This window comes from Staurois parvus, unplaced genomic scaffold (genome assembly GCF_062004578.1).
Source record: "Staurois parvus isolate SC_StPar_1 unplaced genomic scaffold, SC_StPar_1.0 ptg000439l, whole genome shotgun sequence".
Lineage (NCBI taxonomy): Eukaryota > Metazoa > Chordata > Amphibia > Anura > Ranidae > Staurois > Staurois parvus.
The window spans coordinates 1051279-1070626 of record NW_028318235.1 but is presented as its reverse complement, the minus strand read 5'-3'; the positions used below and the strand labels follow the sequence as shown (position 1 = coordinate 1070626).

General features: G+C 41.4%; 1 protein-coding gene across 8 annotated transcripts in view; it reads right to left on the bottom strand.

The window, feature by feature from the left end:
- Positions 1–19348, bottom strand: part of SEMA6B (semaphorin 6B) — a 1127599-nt gene that overhangs the window by 347271 nt on the left and 760980 nt on the right. For all 8 annotated transcript variants that reach the window (XM_089687856.1, XM_089687855.1, XM_089687854.1 and 5 more), the window contains one exon: positions 3–93. In XM_089687856.1, coding sequence (XP_089543982.1) covers positions 3–93 — 91 coding nt within the window. The remainder of the gene's footprint in view (positions 1–2; positions 94–19348) is intronic.

Genomic DNA, 19348 nt, shown 5'->3' with positions numbered 1-19348 from the left:
ACCTGCAAAGAGAGCAACATTTCCATGTTTTGGATCATAAGGACATCGAGCCATCCCACTGAATGATTCCCCTACTTGTTCTAATGTATCCATCTGAGAAAGACATAAATTATGGGAAATGCTACATATCCATTCATTTATCTTGTATGTTCTGAATAGTTTTTTTAAGAGACACTCCAGGTAAAAAAGAAACAATAAAAGCAATTGATGGGTAGAGACTAATATAGAAGTTTAATGTCATGTTTTGTTTACTAGTGAATGTGTGCCCACTCATGAATTGGTTAATTTAGGCTGAATAGTTAAATGGTTTATGACCTCTGGTAATTCAACATATGGTATGCATTACTGACCAACAACATAATATTTTAGCTGAACACAGTGGCATAATAGCCATAGCAGACCATGCTAGGGGTGAGAGTGGGCCACATTAGTGAGGTCAATGAGGAAAACTAAACAAAGACAATCTGCGTGCATGTGAAGATATCCATTTTTTGGGGTTGGAAAGGTTGTCAGTGCAAGTGATATTCTACTTCTGTGTAAAAGAGTCTAAAAGAGCTAACATTATAAACACATGAAGAGTCTTCAGGATTGTTAGCCACAGACCCCCTTTTCTTTCTTTAAGCACTAAGGAGTAGTTGTTTAGTTGATTTATTGCCTTCTGCCGCAGATCCTAGTTGGCTATTAAAGTAGACCTGCTTTAACCCACCCTTCAGCAATAATATATCCTAATACAAGTAAAGTGTAAAGTAATGTATGAAATTGTAAATAGATGCTTTTTTGTACCTTTTTTGCTTACAAAATGTTTGTCACATGACCGCAAAGCACATAATTTTTTACAGACAGTGCGGCTGTTGGTAGTGTCTGCAAGCCAAAACAATGCTAGGAGGAGCTGACAGAACATTCCTGTTGATGTCCAGGTGGGATGGGGGCAGGGTTTGGCGGGATAGGGATGGAGCCAGGTGGGACAAGGGTGGAAAGGGAGTGGGGCTAATCGGAACTCTTCTCAGATGAATACAGAGACACCAACAACAGTTTAAGGAAGTGCCTGGAAGCAGCCACATTCTGCTGCACAGGCACACCATTGTTGGTACAGCTCAGAGGATATCTAATTGTAAAGATTAGATTGTTATTCCTAACATAGACGATCAGCAATTTAAAAAACACATAATATAAAAGTTTTAGTTCTTTTATATGCTAAACAAGGGCAGCATTTGATTTTAAGTGGAATTCCACTTTAATTTTAAAGAAAAGAAGTCTGTATTAGGGTTATAGAGAAATATCGTGCAATTATTTAAATTATATAGCAATATAAAAAAATTCAGATGGTCATAACAACTCGTGTTTTTGTTTTTTTTAATTACTAGACCACCTCTCTCAGTACTTGATTGCTATAGAGCAGTGTTTCTCAACCTTTTTTCGGTCAATGCACCCTTTAAAATTATGGACAGTACCGAGGCACCCTTTAAAATTATGGACAGTCCTGAGGCACCCTTCTAAAATGGGGTGCCTCAAGACTGTTCATAATTTTAAAAGGCACCAAATTCTAAAATGTGAAAAATGATTCTAATAGTTTTATATAACACAGCAACATCCACACATGTAGGACACACAACATTAGAGGCAATTTATTCTTCCTAAGCAAATACACTTTTGCACACTGGTACTGACCAGTATTCTAGTGTTTCTCTTCTCCTCAGTTTTTCTCCATCACTGAGCTAATGTGACCCCAGTACTGATGGAGAGGGGCAGGGAAGGGTCAAACTAGGATGCTGTGGAGGTAGCTGACATCCTCCTTATCAACTGATGTCACTGACTGTCAGGATGCCGGTGGCTAGAAGGTCGTAATGGTGCACAATGAAAACCTGTGGGTTTGTGTAACTAAAAGGCAGGCTATTTCCACCCTCTGGCTTGTATAGAGTTTTTGGGCAATTTTTAGACATTTTGCCAAGGCACCCCTGAAGAAACCTCAAGGCACCCTGTTTAAGAAAGGCTGCTATTGAGTTCAAGTGCTTAGCATGTACACTGAGGCCTAGGAACTAAGATCCTGATCTTCTCTTTCCTGACACCTTATCTGGCTTGTATAGAATGTTTGGGCAATTTTTAGACATTTTGCCAAGGCACCCCTGAAGAAACCTCAAGGCACCCTGGTTGAGAAAGGCTGCTATTGAGTTCAAGTGCTTAGCATGTACACTGAGGCCTAGGAACTAAGATCCTGATCTTCTCTTTCCTGGCAACTTATCTGGCTTGTATAGAATTTTTGGGCAATTTTTAGACATTTTGCCAAGCCACCCCTGAAGAAACCTCAAGGCACCCTGGTTGAGAAAGGCTGCTATTGAGTTCAAGTGCTTAGCATGTACACTGAGGCTTAGGAACTAAGATCCTGATCTTCTCTTTCCTGACAACTTATCTGAGCAGAATTAAGGCCAAATGGGACCCTAGGGAAGATTTTGCAAATGCCCTGTCACCTGCACATGTCATTTGTGATCTGTGTTGCCTACTTGTGAACTGCCATTGGGGACTGTGTAGAACAGGCAGAAAGTTCAATTCACTGCAGGAGTAGCTATACATCTCAGCCTCCAGTCTTTAGTATTAAGCCAGCTGCTGTTACACACCTTCATCACTGGCTTCAGGCAGAGGCAGCCAAACTTATCTTATTATTTCTGTATGGCCTGGAACCCACACAATTGGCAGGGTAGTCATAGCTCTCAGGCTGTAGAAAGAGTTCCTGCCTTTTCCACCTGCAGCCTGCTGGTTCAAGTTGTCAGGATTGGTGCGGTTGACTGAGTTTCCATAGTGATCTGCCACTTGTAAAAGCTACTGAGAGGATCCTTGGAAAGCCGCCAGGCCGTATGCCAATGCCTAAGTCACCTTGTGGGTGATCTGGCTCTGCACTTGTCTATAGCAGTGCACTATGTTAAGAGCTCCTTTTCTACCTTACTTAGCTATATTTAAAGTGATTGTAAAGGTTCAACTTTTTTTTTTCTTTAAATAACAAACATGTTATATTTACCTTATCGGTGCAATGGTTTTTCACAGAGCAGGTCCCATCATTCTCTTTGCCCCCTCCTGCCAAAGTGCCACCAATTCAAGCTGCTTGTTATTGGGGGCATTGGTATGTGCCTCTGTGTGTCTATGAGACACAAACAGAGTTGCTCAGCCCCGACCCCCCGACTCCCTTCTCACCGGTTGTGATTGACAGCAGTGGAGCCATTGCCAATGAGGAGGCAGAGACATGGAAAAACTTCTGCTCTACTGCACATCACTGGATCGGGATAGGATGCATAAAGGTGAAAAACCTTCAGCCTTTACAACCACTTTAGCATTAAGATCAATCACAGTATTGTTGAGAGGTGACATTACCAGGTGCCACAGAGAGAGAGGTCACCAAGGGACCCCATGATCTGTAGTTACACACCTGGCTGGACACATTATTTTGTAAAGTGTATCATGTGTATCATGTTCATGGGGGTAAAAAATGTATACAGATTGTGGGGTGCAGTGAAGTATAGAGTTCAGGGACAATTATACCATGAGATAATAAAGAAGTTATAAAATGTCAGTGAACATGAATGAGCAGATAGAGGAAGCAGAGCAACAAATAGCTGTTGACATGGGGGGCATAGAGAAGGGGGAGTGGAAGCTGTTCACTGAAGAAGGTGGAGGGAAGAGAGAAGAGCTCTGGATCTGCAGAGTTATCTCATTGGTATTGCTATGTACAGTATATGTATTTATGTTGATATAAATCCAAGGTTTGACAGGTAGATCATGACATGACATGCTCACCAGCTCCTGAACGCTTATGCCACCTTTGCAATTTACATGTAAAGTCGAGCCAAAAGTCCTGCACTTGAAGCAGAGCGTTCCTACACTCAGCACTAGTGTAAAAAGCATACATACATTTCCGTGAGGTAAAGTGATCACCGCCTGACTATGGGAGAGGAAGATAAACTGGCGCCAGCAACGCAAGGGAGGATCAATGCAAGTAAACAGTAACAAAGGCAGCAGCCATACGCTGGAAGAATTACTTTTGACAGTGTAATTTTGTGTTACAGTGACAGTTGTGGGAGGATGGGGGGCAGGGGGAGGATTGTGATGGGGGGGGGGCGGTGAAGTGTAGTTAAATTAAAAACAAAACAAAACACAAGGATGGAGAGGAAATAGGCTGCACACCTAATGAGCTAACCTCAAATCAAGTTTATTGTACATGAATCAGAGAAATTGACAACGGCGATATGACATGTAATCCAACATCCACTGGGTCTGACCTACCCCGATGTAACATACCCCTATGATCCAATCCAATATATATATATATATATACACACAGGTGAAACTCAAAAAATTAAAATATCATGCAAAATTTCATTTATTTCAGTAATGCAACTTAAAAGGTGAAAATAATATATGTTATAGACTCATTACATGCAAAGCAAGATAGTTCAAGCCGTGATTTGTCATAATTGTGATGATTATGGCTTACAGCTCATGAAAGCCCCAAATCCACAATCTCAGAAAATTAGAATATTACATGCAATCAATAAAACGAGGATTGTACATAGAACAATATCGGACCTCTGAAAAGTATAAGCATGCATATGTACTCAGTACTTGGTTTGGGCCCCTTTTGCAGAAATTACTGCCTCAATGCAGCGTGGCATAGAAGCTATCAGCCTGTGGCACTGCTGAGGTGTTATGGAAGACCAGGATGCTTCAATAGCGGCCTTCAGCTCTTCTGCATTTTTCGGTCTCATGTCTCTCATCTTTCTCTTGGCAATGCTCCATAGATTCTCTATGGGGTTCAGGTCAGGCGAGTTTGCTGGCCAATCAAGCACAGTAATCCCACGGTGATTGAACCAGGTTTTCGTGCTTTTGGCAGTGTGGGCAGGTGCCAAGTCCTGCTGGAAAATGAAGTCAGCATCCCCATAAAGCTCATCTGCAGAAGGAAGCATGAAGTGCTTCAAAATCTCCTGGTAGATGGCTGTGTTGACCCTGGACTTAATGAAGCACAGTGGACCAACATCAGCAGATGACATGGCTCCCCAAATCAAAACAGACTGTGGAAACTTCACACTGGACTTCAAGCATCTTGCAGTGTGTGCCTCTCCATTCTTCCTCCATACTCTGGGTCCTTGGTTTCCAAATGAGATGCAAAAGTTGCTCTCATCAGAAAAGAGGACTTTGGACCACTGAGCAACAGACCAGGTCTGTTTTTCTTTAGCCCAGGTAAGATGCTTCTGACGTTGTTTGTTGTTGAGGAGAGGCTTGCAAGAGGAATACGACATTTGAAGCCCATGTCCAGGATCCGTCTGTGTGTGGTGGCTCTTGATGCACTGACTCCAGCCTCAGTCCAGTCCTTGTGAAAGTCCCCAACACTTTTGAATGGCCTTTTCCTGACAATCCTCTCCAGGCAGCGGTCATGCCTGCTGCTTGTGCACCTTTTTCTTCCACACTTTTCCCTTCCACATACCTTTCTATTAATACAGCACTTTGGGAACATCCAGCTTCTTCTGCAATTACCTTTTGAGGCTTTCCCTCCTTATGGAGGGTGTCAGTGATGGTTTTCTGCACAACTGTCAGGTCAGCAGTCTTTCGCATGATTGTGATTCCTACTGAACCAGACTGAGAGACCATTTAAAGGCTCAGGAACCCTTTGCAGGTGTTATGGCTTAATTAGCTAATTAGAATGGGACACTTTGAGCCTAAAATATTGCACCTTTTCACAATATTCAAATTTTCTGAGATTGTGGATTTGGGGTTTTCATGAGCTGTAAGCCATAATTATCACAATTATGACAAATCACGGCTTGAACTATCTTGCTTTGCATGTAATGAGTCTATCTCATATATTAGTTTCACCTTTTAAGTTGCATTACTGAAATAAATGAACTTTTGCACAATATTCTAGTTTTTTGAGTATATATATATATATATATATATATATATATACAGTATATATATAAACAAAATAAAAGACTGAAAATTTTGAAGAAAAAAAAACAATATATAAAGCATAGCCAAGAAAAAAAATAAATAAAATATTGCTTCATAAATTTTGGCCAAAATGTATTTTGCTACATGTCTGTGATAAAAAAAAATCCCAATAAGTGTATATTAATTGTTTTGCGTGAAAGGCATAGTGCTTACAAACTATAGTATCTATACTGAAATTTTTTTTGTTTTTTTAATTCTAGTATTAGAAACTGATCGCTCCCTCTGTACAAAGGTCTGTGTTGTTTAACACAGAGGTCTGGGCTGTGATTGCACACAGCCCATCAGCAGGCCCTGGCCGTGATACATTGGCCGGTACTTGTTGACAGGCTTATGCTGTGTATAACCACAGCAGGTGCTGGGCGGGGGCGCGCATGCATGCGCCCCAAACTCTGAAGTAGGCAGCGACGTATGGGTATGTCACTTTGCCAACAGCCGCTGCTTGCCCGCAGTACATAGTCAAGTGGATAATCTAAGGTATTTATAATCCTATATTTTAATTAACCAGTTGCAGACCGGCCCATGCAGCTTTACTGCTACAAGGCAACCGCTCTGTGCAGAATCACATATATATATATATATATATTTTTTTTTTTTTCCAGGTAGAGGGCGTGCCCGTCTACCCACACTGTCATTGGCTCCTGTACATGGCAATCATGGCAATTGGAGGAGCAACTGACAGGAGAGAGATCTGTGAATGTAAACAACACAGGTCTCTTTCCTGTCAGCGGGGATGTTCCAGTTTTTATCTCTCTGTAAAGCAGCACACCCCCTAGTAAAACACTACACAGTACACTGTAAAAACACTCCCTGATACACAGTTAACCCTTTGGTCACAGATGTTAACCCCTTCCTGCCCTGTGTCATTTATTAGTACTGATCACTGTATTAGTGTCACTGGAGATGTCAGTGGCAGATAGTCAGTTCCCACCCAGAGTCAGTTAGTTTAAGAATGCCCACTGTACTATCACAGTCCCACTTTTAGTCGCTGATCACCATCATTACTAGTATCAAAAAAATTCCAGTATCTATACCATTTTTGTAGATGCTATAATTTTCTTTTACAAAGAATTTTATTGTAGAATAGAGAATATCAGAGAATCAGTCAAAAACAGATGCACTGACCGACAGAAATAAAACATACAAGTTTTCTGGTGAATAATACAGAGTATGTACTGATGAAAAGACAAGAAAATAAACTTCGTACACAAGTACCGTATATAAAAAAAGAAAACAAAACAATAAGTTGCAAAAATGGTAGACATGTAGAGACTAATGACATAATAAACTAAAAGGAAAAGTTGTCACTATATCTGCATACAGAAGGCGGGGAAGATGGAAAATGAAGCCTCACTGAAGACGCTATAATTTTCAAGCAAAGCAATATATACTTATTGGGAATTTTTTTACCAAAGACATCTAGCAGAATACATTTTGGCCTAAATTTATGAAGAATTTTTATTTTTTATTGGATATGTTTTATAGCAAAAAGTAAAAAATACTTTTATTATCTTTTTTCATTTATAGCACAAAAAATAAAAAACCCAGTGATGATAAAATACCACCAAAAGAAAGCTCTATTTGTGTAGAAAAAAATTATATAAATTTCATTTGGGTACAGTGTTGCATTTCCTGGTCATGAAGGGGGGTAAATCATCAGGAGGGCATTTGGGTTAGGACTTGAGCTTCCCCATTTTCCTTTGTATGCACAGAGCTGAAGAAAGTATGTAATTTGCCTTCTCTTTGTCCCGTCACCAATAATATTATCTTGCAAAGTGCCTACATGCTCAGACCTTACTGTTAATATATTTGAAACATGTAGGGGGGTTTGTTCTACTCTCTTTTGCAACCTGTTGCTCATTTTGAATTTTTGCAGCTATGATTTCCTTAATATACTGTATTATCTGTTGTATTCTTTGTATGTTTTAAATGATGATATAAACATAAATAGTGCAGCGCTAAAAACGATATATATAACTGCACCAATATATATAGAACAAATGGTACAAAGTTTCTTAGAATTTATCAAATTGTATAGGTCACATGAAATGTGTATAAAATGGCCAACAAAAAAGCAGTAATGGCGTATAACACACACCTTCACTTCACTATATAAATGCACAGTATAAATGCACAATAAAATGATAGTCCAGTGAATATCTAGTGGTGAAAAAGCCACAGATGAATTGAGAATAACTTGATAAGATCCCCGTGATAGATATAGTCGTGCATAAAAATGAATAAATTGCACACTCACCAGAGGCACAATTTAATTGCGCATTTGTGTCATATACACCAAAGGTCCCTCAAGCTGTGGATGGAAAGAAGCTCGGAACGGATGACTCCGTGATGGGGGTGCCGCATCTGGGGGTCCACTACAGTAGACCTGGCTCCAAACGGGATCAGCTGAATAGGACTCTGGGCCCTGGGATATTCACCTTGTGGTCCTGGGGAGTTAAGTGTTGTACAAACCGCCGCCGTTCCGGGCTGTCCTGTCACCGCACGTCCACACTGACCGGGCCACCTGCACCGCAGCCGTACAACTCCTCACAGCGGAGCCAATGATGATAGTGTTCCTTTTTTATGTTTTTTTAAATGCGGTTTACTGATTATGTATAGCTGTTTTAACTTTACACATGATCCACAAAGGTTTTATTTTGAGCCTTTCATTGCCCATGGGAATATATTTTACAGTATGTTTACATACAGTCAATTTGAAGTATTCCCAATTCTGTTCTGTGTTCCTTAATAACAACATTCCCTCCTAGTCTAAATCTTGGAGAGCAGCCTTCAGTCTTGGAAAATTTGCTTTCTTAAAATGTATTTTTATCTTTTTTTAAAGTGTTTTTATCTTTAGGGGCATGTTGTTTACAGCTAACATTAAATGAAATCATGTTATGGTCACTGCTACAAAGATGTTCATTTATACAGTTAGGTCCATATAAATTTGGACACAGGCACAATTTTAGTTTTTTTTCAGGTATTTACCAAAGCATATTCAAGCTATAGTTATATCATGGATATGGGCTGAAAGTGCACACTATCAGGATTAATTTGAGGATACAGTGCATGCAGAAAGTATCCAGAGTGCTCATCTTTTGCCACACTTTGTCATGTTACAGCCTTATTCCAAAATGGATTAAATTAATTTGTTACCTCGGCATTCTACAAACAATACCCCTTAATGACAATGTGAAAGAAGTTAGTTTTGAAATCTTTGCAATTTATTAAAAAAAAAACAAAAAAACACATGCACATAAGTATCCACAGCCTTTGCCAGGACACTCAGAATTGAGCTTTGGCGCATCCTGTTCCCACCGGTCATCCTTGAGATGTTTCCACAACTTGATTGGAGTCCACCTGTGGGAAATTCAGTTGATTGGACATGAATAAGAAAGACATAAACTTGTCTATATAAGGTCTCACAGTTAACACTGCATATCAGAGCAAAAACCAAGCCATGAAGTCCAAGGAATTGTCCATAGACCTCCGAGACAGGATTGTATCAAGGCACAGATCTGGGGAAGGGTACAGAAAAATTCCTGCAGCATTGAAGGTCCCAATGAGCACAGTGGCCTCTATCATCCGTAGCTGGAAGGAGTTTGGAACCACCAAGAATCTACCTAGAGTGGACCGCCCGGCCAAAATGAGCAATCGAGGGAAAAGGGCCTTAGCCAGACAGGTAACCAAGCACCTGATGGTCAGTCTGAAAGTACTCCAGTGTTTCTCTGTGTTCTTCCAGAAGAACAAACATCTCTGCAGCACTCCACCAATCAGGCCTGTATGGTAAAGTGGCCAGACAGAAGCCACTCCTCAGTAAAAGGCAAATTGCAGCCTGCCTGGAGTTTGCCAAAAGGCACCTGAGGGACTCTCAGACCATGAGAAAAAATACTCTCTTGTCTGATGAAACAAAAATTTAACTCTTTGGTCTGAATGCCAAGGGGAACCAGGCATCGCTCATCACCTGGCCAATACCATCCTTACAGTGAAGCAAGTTGGTGGCAGCATCATGCTGTGGGGATGTTTTTCAGCAGCAGGAACTGGGAAACTAGTCAGGATTGAAGGAAAGATGAATGCAGCAATGTACAGAGACATCCTTGATAAAAACCTGTTCCAGAGCGCTCTGGACCTTAGACTGGGGCGACGGTTCATCTTTCAACAGGACAACGACCCTAAGCACACATCCCCCATAACAAAGTAGTGGCTATGCGCCAACTCTGTGAATGTCCTAGAGTGGCCCAGCCAGAGCCCAGACTTGAACCCAGTTGAACATCTCTGGAGAGATCTGAAAATGGCTGTGCACCGACGCTCCTCATCCAACCTGATGGAGCTTGAGAGGTACTGCAAAGAAGAATGGGAGAAATTGCCCAAAACTAGATGTGTCAAGCATCATACTCAAAATGACTTGAGGCTGTAATTGGTGCTAAAGGTGCTTCAACAAAGTATTGAGCAAAGGCTGTGAATACTTATGTACGTGTTTTTTTTGGTTTTTATTTTTAATAGATTGCAAAGATTTCAAAACAAACTTCTTTCACGTTGCCTTAATGGGGTATTGTTTGTAGAATGTTGAGGAAAAAAATTCATTTAATCCATTTTGGAATAAGGCTGTAACATAACAAAATGTAGCAAAAGTTAAGCGCTGTGAATACTTTCTGGATGCACTGTATGTACATCCAAACTGGAGGAAGGGTTTAGGAATTACAGCTCTTAAAAGTAGCCATCCCCCCTTTTTTCAAGGGACCAAATGTAATTGAACAATTGAATCAAAACCTGTTTCATGGCCAGGTGTGATTCTAAGTGTGGTATTTGCATTTGAAATCTATTGCTGTGAACCTACATCATGCGTTCAAAGGAGCTGTTCATGCAAGTTAAACAGGCCATTGTAAGGCTTCAAAAACAAAACTAATCCATCAGAGAGATAGCAGCAACATTAGGAGGAGCCAAATCAACAGCGGTATATTCTGAGGAAAGAATGCACTGGTGAGCTCAGCAACATAAAAAGGCATGTAAGTCCATAGAAGGCAACAGTGGTGGATGATTGCAGGATCCTCTCTGTGGTAAAGAAGAACCCATTCACAACATCCAGACAAGTGAAGGACACTCTCCAGGAGGTGGGCGTATCATTGTCAAATCAAGAGAAGACAAATACAGTGGGTTCACCACAAGGTGCAAACCATTAATAAGTCTGAAGAATAGAAAAGCCAGATTAGACTTTGGCAAAAAACATCTAAAAAAGCCAGAGCAGTTCTGGGAAAGCATTCTTTGGACGGATGAAACTAAGATTAATCTGTACCAGAATGATGGGAAGAAAAAAGTGTGGTGAATGCTTGGAACAGCTCATGATTCAAAGCACACAATGTCATCTGTAAAACATGGTGGAGGCAGTGTGATGGCATGGGCATGTATGGCTTCCAGTGGCACTGGGTCATTGGTGTTTATTGATGATGTGACAGAAGCAGCTGGATAAATTCTGCAGTGTTTAGAGATATACTGTACTGTCAGCCCAGATTCAGCCAAATGCAGCAAAGTTGATTGGATGGCACTTCACAGTACAGATGGACAATGATCGAAATAACACACTGCAAAAGCAACTCAGGAGCTTTTGAAGGAAAAGAAGCAGAATATTCTGCAATGGCAGAATCTCAACTCAGTTGAGTATGCATTTCACTGCTGAAGGCAGAAACAATTCAGTACTGTTCGTGATACTTTTTTTTATTTGCACTAACATACAATTTTGAGGACAAGCTTTCGGGGAGTGTCCCCTTCTTCAAGGTCCAAGCAGTACTGTTACAAAGTTTTAGCAGAATATTAGAAGATATGAGGGGATTGAGAAAAAAAAAAAAAGGCAGAAAGAAACACAAGCCTGAGGTTAGCCTAGAGATAAGAACAGCAAAGCAAAAGCAAAGACTGGGGGGGGGGGGCAGCACTCACAGAGGAAGTCATAAATATGTTGGATATCCAAAAGTATCACGGACAGTACTGAATTGTTTATGTCGCAAATGCACTAACACAGCTACAATCACCTCAAGCAAAATGGAAGATACTGCTGAAGACAGCTGCAGTTACAGCCAGTCTTTGGTAATGTCCATGGGTTCCAGACTTATAGCTTGAATATATTTTAGTAAACACCAGAAAAAAACTAAAATTGTGCCTGTGTTCAAATATATGTGGACCTAACTGTATGAACATTAGTGATATTTGAGATTTACGGGTCCTGCAGAGCATCATTTCTAGTTGGAGCCTCTATAAACCATAACATAACAATGTCTTGTAATAGGTTTATACATTTCCACTCTTTCACTATTCCAGCAACGCCATTACTCCAGTCAATTTCAGAGTATTATTATTATACAGTATTTATATAGCGCTAAAAGGTTTGCTCAGCGCTGTACATTATAGTGGGGGACAGAACATGAGACAATACAGTAACAAAACAAAACACGAGGTATTCAAGGGCCCTGCTCTTTCGAGCTTACAATATAGGAGAGTTAAAATCTCCCAAATAACATTTACTGCAATATGGATATTAACCATGTAAGCAATATAGATGAGCAAAAAATTAAGCCTGCAATAAAACGTCCATAAGGTGAAACCAGCTGATGTGTAAGAGAAATTAGAACTTAAAGTGTAACAAAACCCACAACAGTAAAATCAGTCTGTATACAGTACAGCATGCTTGTTATACTCACTCTGGAACCTAAGGGGTTAATCCTCTGCATTATGTAAAAAGGATGTTTGAGCCTGTCTTCTCTGATACTCCCCATCTTCTACTGTCCCCATTCCATCTGATAGAACAAAGCCTTGGGGGCAAGCTGCACTTCTCAGTTTGGTGTGTATTGCTAGAGAGTTTTTTTTTCTTGGTGTGGAGTGCATGTGATCAGCACAGGGCCAACCAGCACTGTCCAGACAGAGGTTCAGAGCTCTGCTGGACACTGATAGAAGTCACAAGACTGCTATATATTGCTGATGAGAAAAGGTATTTAGTTTATATTTATTAAAATAATTGCATGTACATGTTCTATGTACTGTGGGAGACCAGGGTTCTGGGTTTCGTAATACTTTAACCTGTTCCCACCTGGCCAGTAGCAGAATGACAACCGAGCGGAACAGACCTCGGGGTGTGCTGTGGTGAGACCTTTCACCGCCTGTGTACCTGGTACACAGTTGATGACTGATCTGTGTAACCGGCCCGTTGCCAGTACCATGTGACCTGCTGTAACCACAGCAGGTGACATGCCATCCATTGTATACAATTGTATCACTAGCTGTGATTGGTCGCAGTGATCACATGCACAGACTGGGCCAATCACAGCCCATCTGTGTCATGTGATTAGCAGTGTCCAATCACAGCTAATCACAACAAAAAAACCTGAATTAATTGACTTCATTCAGTTAATGCTTGCTTATGGCAAAGAAATTCTTTGCTATAAGCAATCATAATGTGTAAAGAAAAAAAAACTTCTGATCACTTCCCCAAAGTAGTACAATGTTACTATGGTAACATTTTACTACTCTGGTCATAGTGTATTATGAAGAAAAATCTTTAAAAAAAAAAGAAAAAAATGTAATAAAATTGAAAAAGTTTTTTTTTTCCCCGCACGCTCACCAGTCAGTGTCCCTGATCACCACCACACCAATTATATGATGACGCTGTACTGCACTGGTGACAGTATGTTAAAAAAAAAAATGTGAACATTTATTTTTTAATTTCTTCATTTTTCAAAAAAACTACAACTTTAAAAAACTCACCATGCCTCTTACTAAATACCTCGGACTGTCTACTTTGCAAAAAGGGTTCATTTGGGGCATATCTGTACTATCCTGACATTTCTGGGCCTCAAGAAATTTGGCCGTCAGTACTGCAGGATTGATCAATTTTCAGATATATACCATAGTTTGTGAACTTTCCTACAGACTAAATAATAAATACTGATTTGGGGTGTTTTCACCAAGGAAATAGCAGAATACATCTTCGCCTAAAGTTATGAAGAACAATTATTTATTTGCAAAATTTTATAACAGAAACAAAGAAAAACGTGTTGTTCAAAATTTTCTGTCTTTTTTCGTTAATTTAGCAAAAAAATAAAAACTCCAGTGGTGAATAAATCCCACCAAAAGAAAGCTCTAGTTGTGTAAACAAAATGATAACAATTTAGTTGGGTACAGCGTTGCATGACCATGCAACTGTCATTCAAAGTGTGAGAGTACTGAAAACTGAAAATTGGCAGGAAGGGGGTAAAAACGCCCCGTATTGAAGAGGTTAATGGATACAATATTGCTGCCAGACTAAATCAGGTGCACATTCTGCCAGCAAAGTGTATAGGTCACACTGAATTAAATGTGGGGAATGAAAGTCCTGTATTTGTCAACACAGACAACCTGTCTCATGGAAGAGCTGCATCCATACACAGCTGTCACAACACAATGAAATGACTTCTGGTGAGCATGCAGTCAGGTAAGGACATCAAAAGTACTAATATACTAAATAAATATTGAAATAGGACTTCTGTAGCTGGTTGCTTGCCAACACACCCTATATTAGCTTGGGCTTCTGTGGCCATGTAGAATAGTCAAAACAAAAATGCCAAAAAGGTTAGAACAGCCTGGGTTAAACAAAGACCACCTAAACTTGAGCCCACGTCTCTTCTATCCAACCAAATTTATTAGAGAAAAATATGTTCTCACATACAAAACTTTATTTCACATAGAAAATGTATGAAAATCACATAAATACAAAAATTATTAAACACTACAACCTTTCACCCTACCCATCATATGGATGTTTTATTGAAGGCTTCATTGTTTGCTCATCTGGACATCCACAGGTCTTGACATCACATCAAGCCACTGTGACTGTACCAGGCAACTCTGTGTCCCGGAAACCCAGCATACAGGTGGAACCCAAATGTTTTGTCAGTATTATTAAAAATAAAAATGAAAGCAGAAGTTCCCTTGATCTAGCCAACCTACATCAGGAAAGGGCAATTGTGCTGCCTTGTATTACACAAGGCATTCTTTAGCATTCAGCAGTGTCTGTCCCCTTTAAGGCCAGAGACTTCCTGTTTGCTAACTTGGGAGGAAGTGACCTCATCTCTTCAGACTGAAGAAATTCTACTATGTGAGTAGATGTGGGATGCTGTTCCCTCTTCATATATGGGCTTGATTAGACCCCCAAAGTCTGTAAGTACCCCTCCTATGTACTGAGGAATGTTGTGCATATTGCTAGGTAGTTAGATATGTACTCATGTCTGTTTATTCTGTTTGTATTCCAGTTTTACCGCGCATTCATTCGTATTCACATTCACATTTCATGTACTATGTCACATGTTATCAGTAAAAGATCATCGGGTATCAATCATCGACTCCTTACTGTGTGGATATCAAAGGTTATACTGCCTGTTACCCTCTGGAACTCTTTCATAACTGCAGAGAAGGCAGGACAGTAAAAAGACTTACACGGTTACTTCAGAGCACATTGTGTGAAAACGCTACAGCAAGCCCCACAACACAGAAAAGACTCTTAACTGTTAATACAGCAGCACGTGTGTGTGAAATCCCCACAGCACAGCCAGTCTAAGGCATAGCAAAGTGAAACTAACTCAGCTTCATGAAATATATCACTAAATTAACCCTTCCTAAAATCTCGTGCAAACAGGAAGAAAATATGCACAGTACGCTGGAAACTAGGTCACAATGCAGCACGCCGAGAACTTATAACAAATCGGATCTGTCGTCATCCAAAGCAGAAACCGCCAGATCTAAGCGTTCAAGTTCCAGGCATTCAAACGTCACAGACCTATCGTCAGTCAGTGCCGGGGCAGCCAGGAGTAAGCATACAAGTTCCAGACATTCTAGCGTCACAAACTTGTCTTCAGTCAGCGCTATCGCCGCCAGGGCACAAGCCAAGGCCGAGGCCACATGCGCCATGGCCTCCTATGCCATACAGGAAGCAGAGCTTATGAAAGAGCAAGGCTACCTAGATGAAGAGCAGCAGAAGAGTCAAGCTGAAATAAAAAAGAGACAAGCCGAAAGGGAAGCTGAAATAAAAAAGAGACAAGCCGAAGGGGAAGCTGAAATAAAAAGGAGAGAAGCAGAAACGCTTAGGAGAAAGGCAGAAGTACAAGCCTCTTTACACATACTTCAGCAACAGAAAATAGCTGCAGCAGCCATAGCTGAAGCCAAAGTTCTCGCGAGAGCTGCAGATATTCAGTTTGTAGAGAGCGATGTACTGGAAACCCTGATAACACCTCTCAGTACATTCCAACGCACCCGTGAGTATGTGCAATCACAAGCAACCCTATACCCTGATAAACAGCCTAGTGACGCACCGAAACCATCAAGGACCCAGTTGGGAGCAGACAGCTTTGATGTTACGCATCACTACAAGACTGAACCTGAACTGCCACGTGATAAGTCAACCAATCACGGGCTCAGATACCAAACCGCCAACACGCTAAGAAACCAAGTAGATGGTGATATGACCTCTCCTCGTGCAAGACCAGATCTAGACTACAATAGAGGAGAGCAACCATCTGACCAAAATAGACTTAGTCAAATACCTCAACGAACCCATCAGTCACTATCAGCCAGCAGTCCCGTGTTTGTACCCAGAACAAACGCACCTGACACAGCAAGGGTTACAGACGTGTCGAAATACCTGATGCGCCGTGAGATGGTGAGCACTGGTCTCTTGAAGTTTGACGATCGTCCTGAAAACTACTGGGCCTGGAGGTCATCCTTCCTAAGCAGCACCCAAAACTTAGAGCTGACAGACAGAGAGAAGCTCGACCTACTCGCCAAATACCTAGGACCAGAGTCCTCAGAGCAGGCCAAAAGAATCAGGTCAGTGCATGTCCATGATGCAACAGCAGGACTTGTGATGGTCTGGCAGAGAATGGAAGACTGCTATGGGTCACCTGAAGTAATTGAAGAAGCACTTTTAAAGAAAATTGAAACTTGCCCGAAAATGACAAACAAAGACAATCAGAAGCTGAGAGAGCTGGGAGACCTACTCCTAGAGATAGAAGCAGCAAAGACTAGTGGAACTCTGCCAGGTCTCTTATACTTAGACACAGCACGTGGAGTAGAGCCCATAATCGAGAAGCTCCCTTTCAACCTGCAAGAAAGGTGGGTCTCTCAAGCATCCAAATACAAGAAAGACTATCGAGTTGCATTTCCACCGTTTGTCTTCCTCGCTGAATTCGTTGTAGACCAAGCTAAGACACGCAATGACCCAAGCTTTGCCTTCCTGAACAAGAGAGTTGCAAGCTCCCCAAGGACAGAGAAGCAGCCGCCAGTACACTACAAAGAACGCAGAGCAACAGTGTCTGTGCGGAAGACAGAAGTCCCGCCTGAGGCTGCAGCCAATCAGGAAGACAACACAAGCAAAGAAGTTGAGGATCCAGACAAACAGTGCCCAATACACAACAAGCCTCATCCACTAAGAAAATGTCGCAGTTTCAGAAGTAAGACATTAGAGGAGCGCAAGGCTTACCTTAAAGACAATCACATTTGTTTCAGATGCTGTGCCTCAATGCAACATCTTGCAAAAGACTGTAAGAGAGGAATACGGTGCACAGAATGCAACAATGACCGACATCTGTCAGCACTGCACCCAGGACCACCACCATGGAGATCAGAAGTTCCAGCAACTCAAGAAGATCATGGTGGGGAGCAAAAAGAAAGTGCAACACCAGCGATAACTTCAAAGTGCACTGAGATCTGTACAGAACCAGGACTCTCTAGATCATGCTCCAAGATATGCTTAGTCAAAGTGTATCCCAACGGTCTCAGAGAAAAGGCAGTGAAGATGTATACAGTCCTAGACGAACAAAGTAACAGGTCTCTAGCAAAGACAGAGTTCTTCGACCTCTTCGGTGACAAAGGAAGTTCTACTCCATACACCTTGAAGACATGTTCTGGAGTTATAGAGACATCACGGAGAAGAGCAAACAACTACACCATCGAGTCATTAGATGGAAAGACGCAGCTGACTCTTCCTACCCTCATAGAATGTGACATGATACCAGATGACAGGTCAGAGATTCCCACACCTGAAGTGGCACGTCACTACCCTCATCTCGTGCGAATAGCAGACAAGATATCAACACTCAACCCAGATGCTGCAATCGTCCTTCTACTAGGAAGAGACATACTGAGAGTGCACAAGGTCAGAGAACAATACAATGGGCCGCACAATGCACCATTTGCTCAACGTCTTGATCTTGGATGGGTTATCGTTGGCGATGTATGTCTGGACGGACTTCACAAACCCGCAAAGGTGAATGTCTACAGAACAAATCTGCTTCAGAACGGTCGCACATCATGTCTTTGCCCATGTAACAACAGCATGCAGATTAAAGAGAAACTATCTAACCCAACACATCCCCAGAACTTCCAGAGGTTCCTGGAAGATACAGCCTCAGCTGAAGATTCAGATCAGCTAGGCCACAAAGTGTTTGAGAGAACTCAAGATGATGACAAACTAGCACCATCTGTTGAAGATAACCTCTTCCTTGAGATCATGGACAGAGAAGTCTTCAAAGACAAAGCAGGAAGTTGGGTAGCCCCACTACCATTCCGTACACCACGGCATCGTCTTCCCAACAACAGAGTGCAAGCAGAGAAACGCCTTGCGCTATTGCAGCGCACTCTTGAAAGAAAGCCAGACATGAAAGAACACTTCCAAGAATTCATGCGGAAAATCTTTGACAAAGATCAAGCTGAAAAAGCACCAGCACTGCATGAAACACAAGAACGCTGGTACTTGCCAATATTCGGAGTGTACCATCCTCAAAAACCAGGTCAGATACGTGTCGTATTTGATTCCAGTGCAAAGCATGAAGGTATTTCCCTTAATGATGTACTTCTCAGCGGACCAGACCTGAACAACACACTTCTTGGAGTCCTTATCAGATTCCGAAGAGAACTTGTTGCAGTAACAGCAGATATACAGCAGATGTTCTACAGCTTCCTTGTCCGTGAAGACCACAGAGACTACCTGAGGTTCCTATGGTATGAAGACAACGACCTCAACAAAGGTATCATAGAGTATAGAATGAAAGTACATGTGTTTGGGAACAGTCCCTCACCAGCTGTCGCTATCTACAACTTGAGACGAGCAGCGCAGCAAGGTGACAGACACAACCCTGAAGCCAAACAATTTGTTATGAAAAACTTTTATGTAGACGATGGACTTGCTTCCTTCTCCAGTAGTGGAGAAGCCATTGACATTTTAAAAAGCACTAGAGACTTGCTAGCAGAATCTAACATAAGACTGCACAAAGTGGCTTCCAACAACAGCAAAGTCATGGAAGCATTCCCAGCAGAAGACCGTGCAAAAGACCTCAAAGACTTAGAT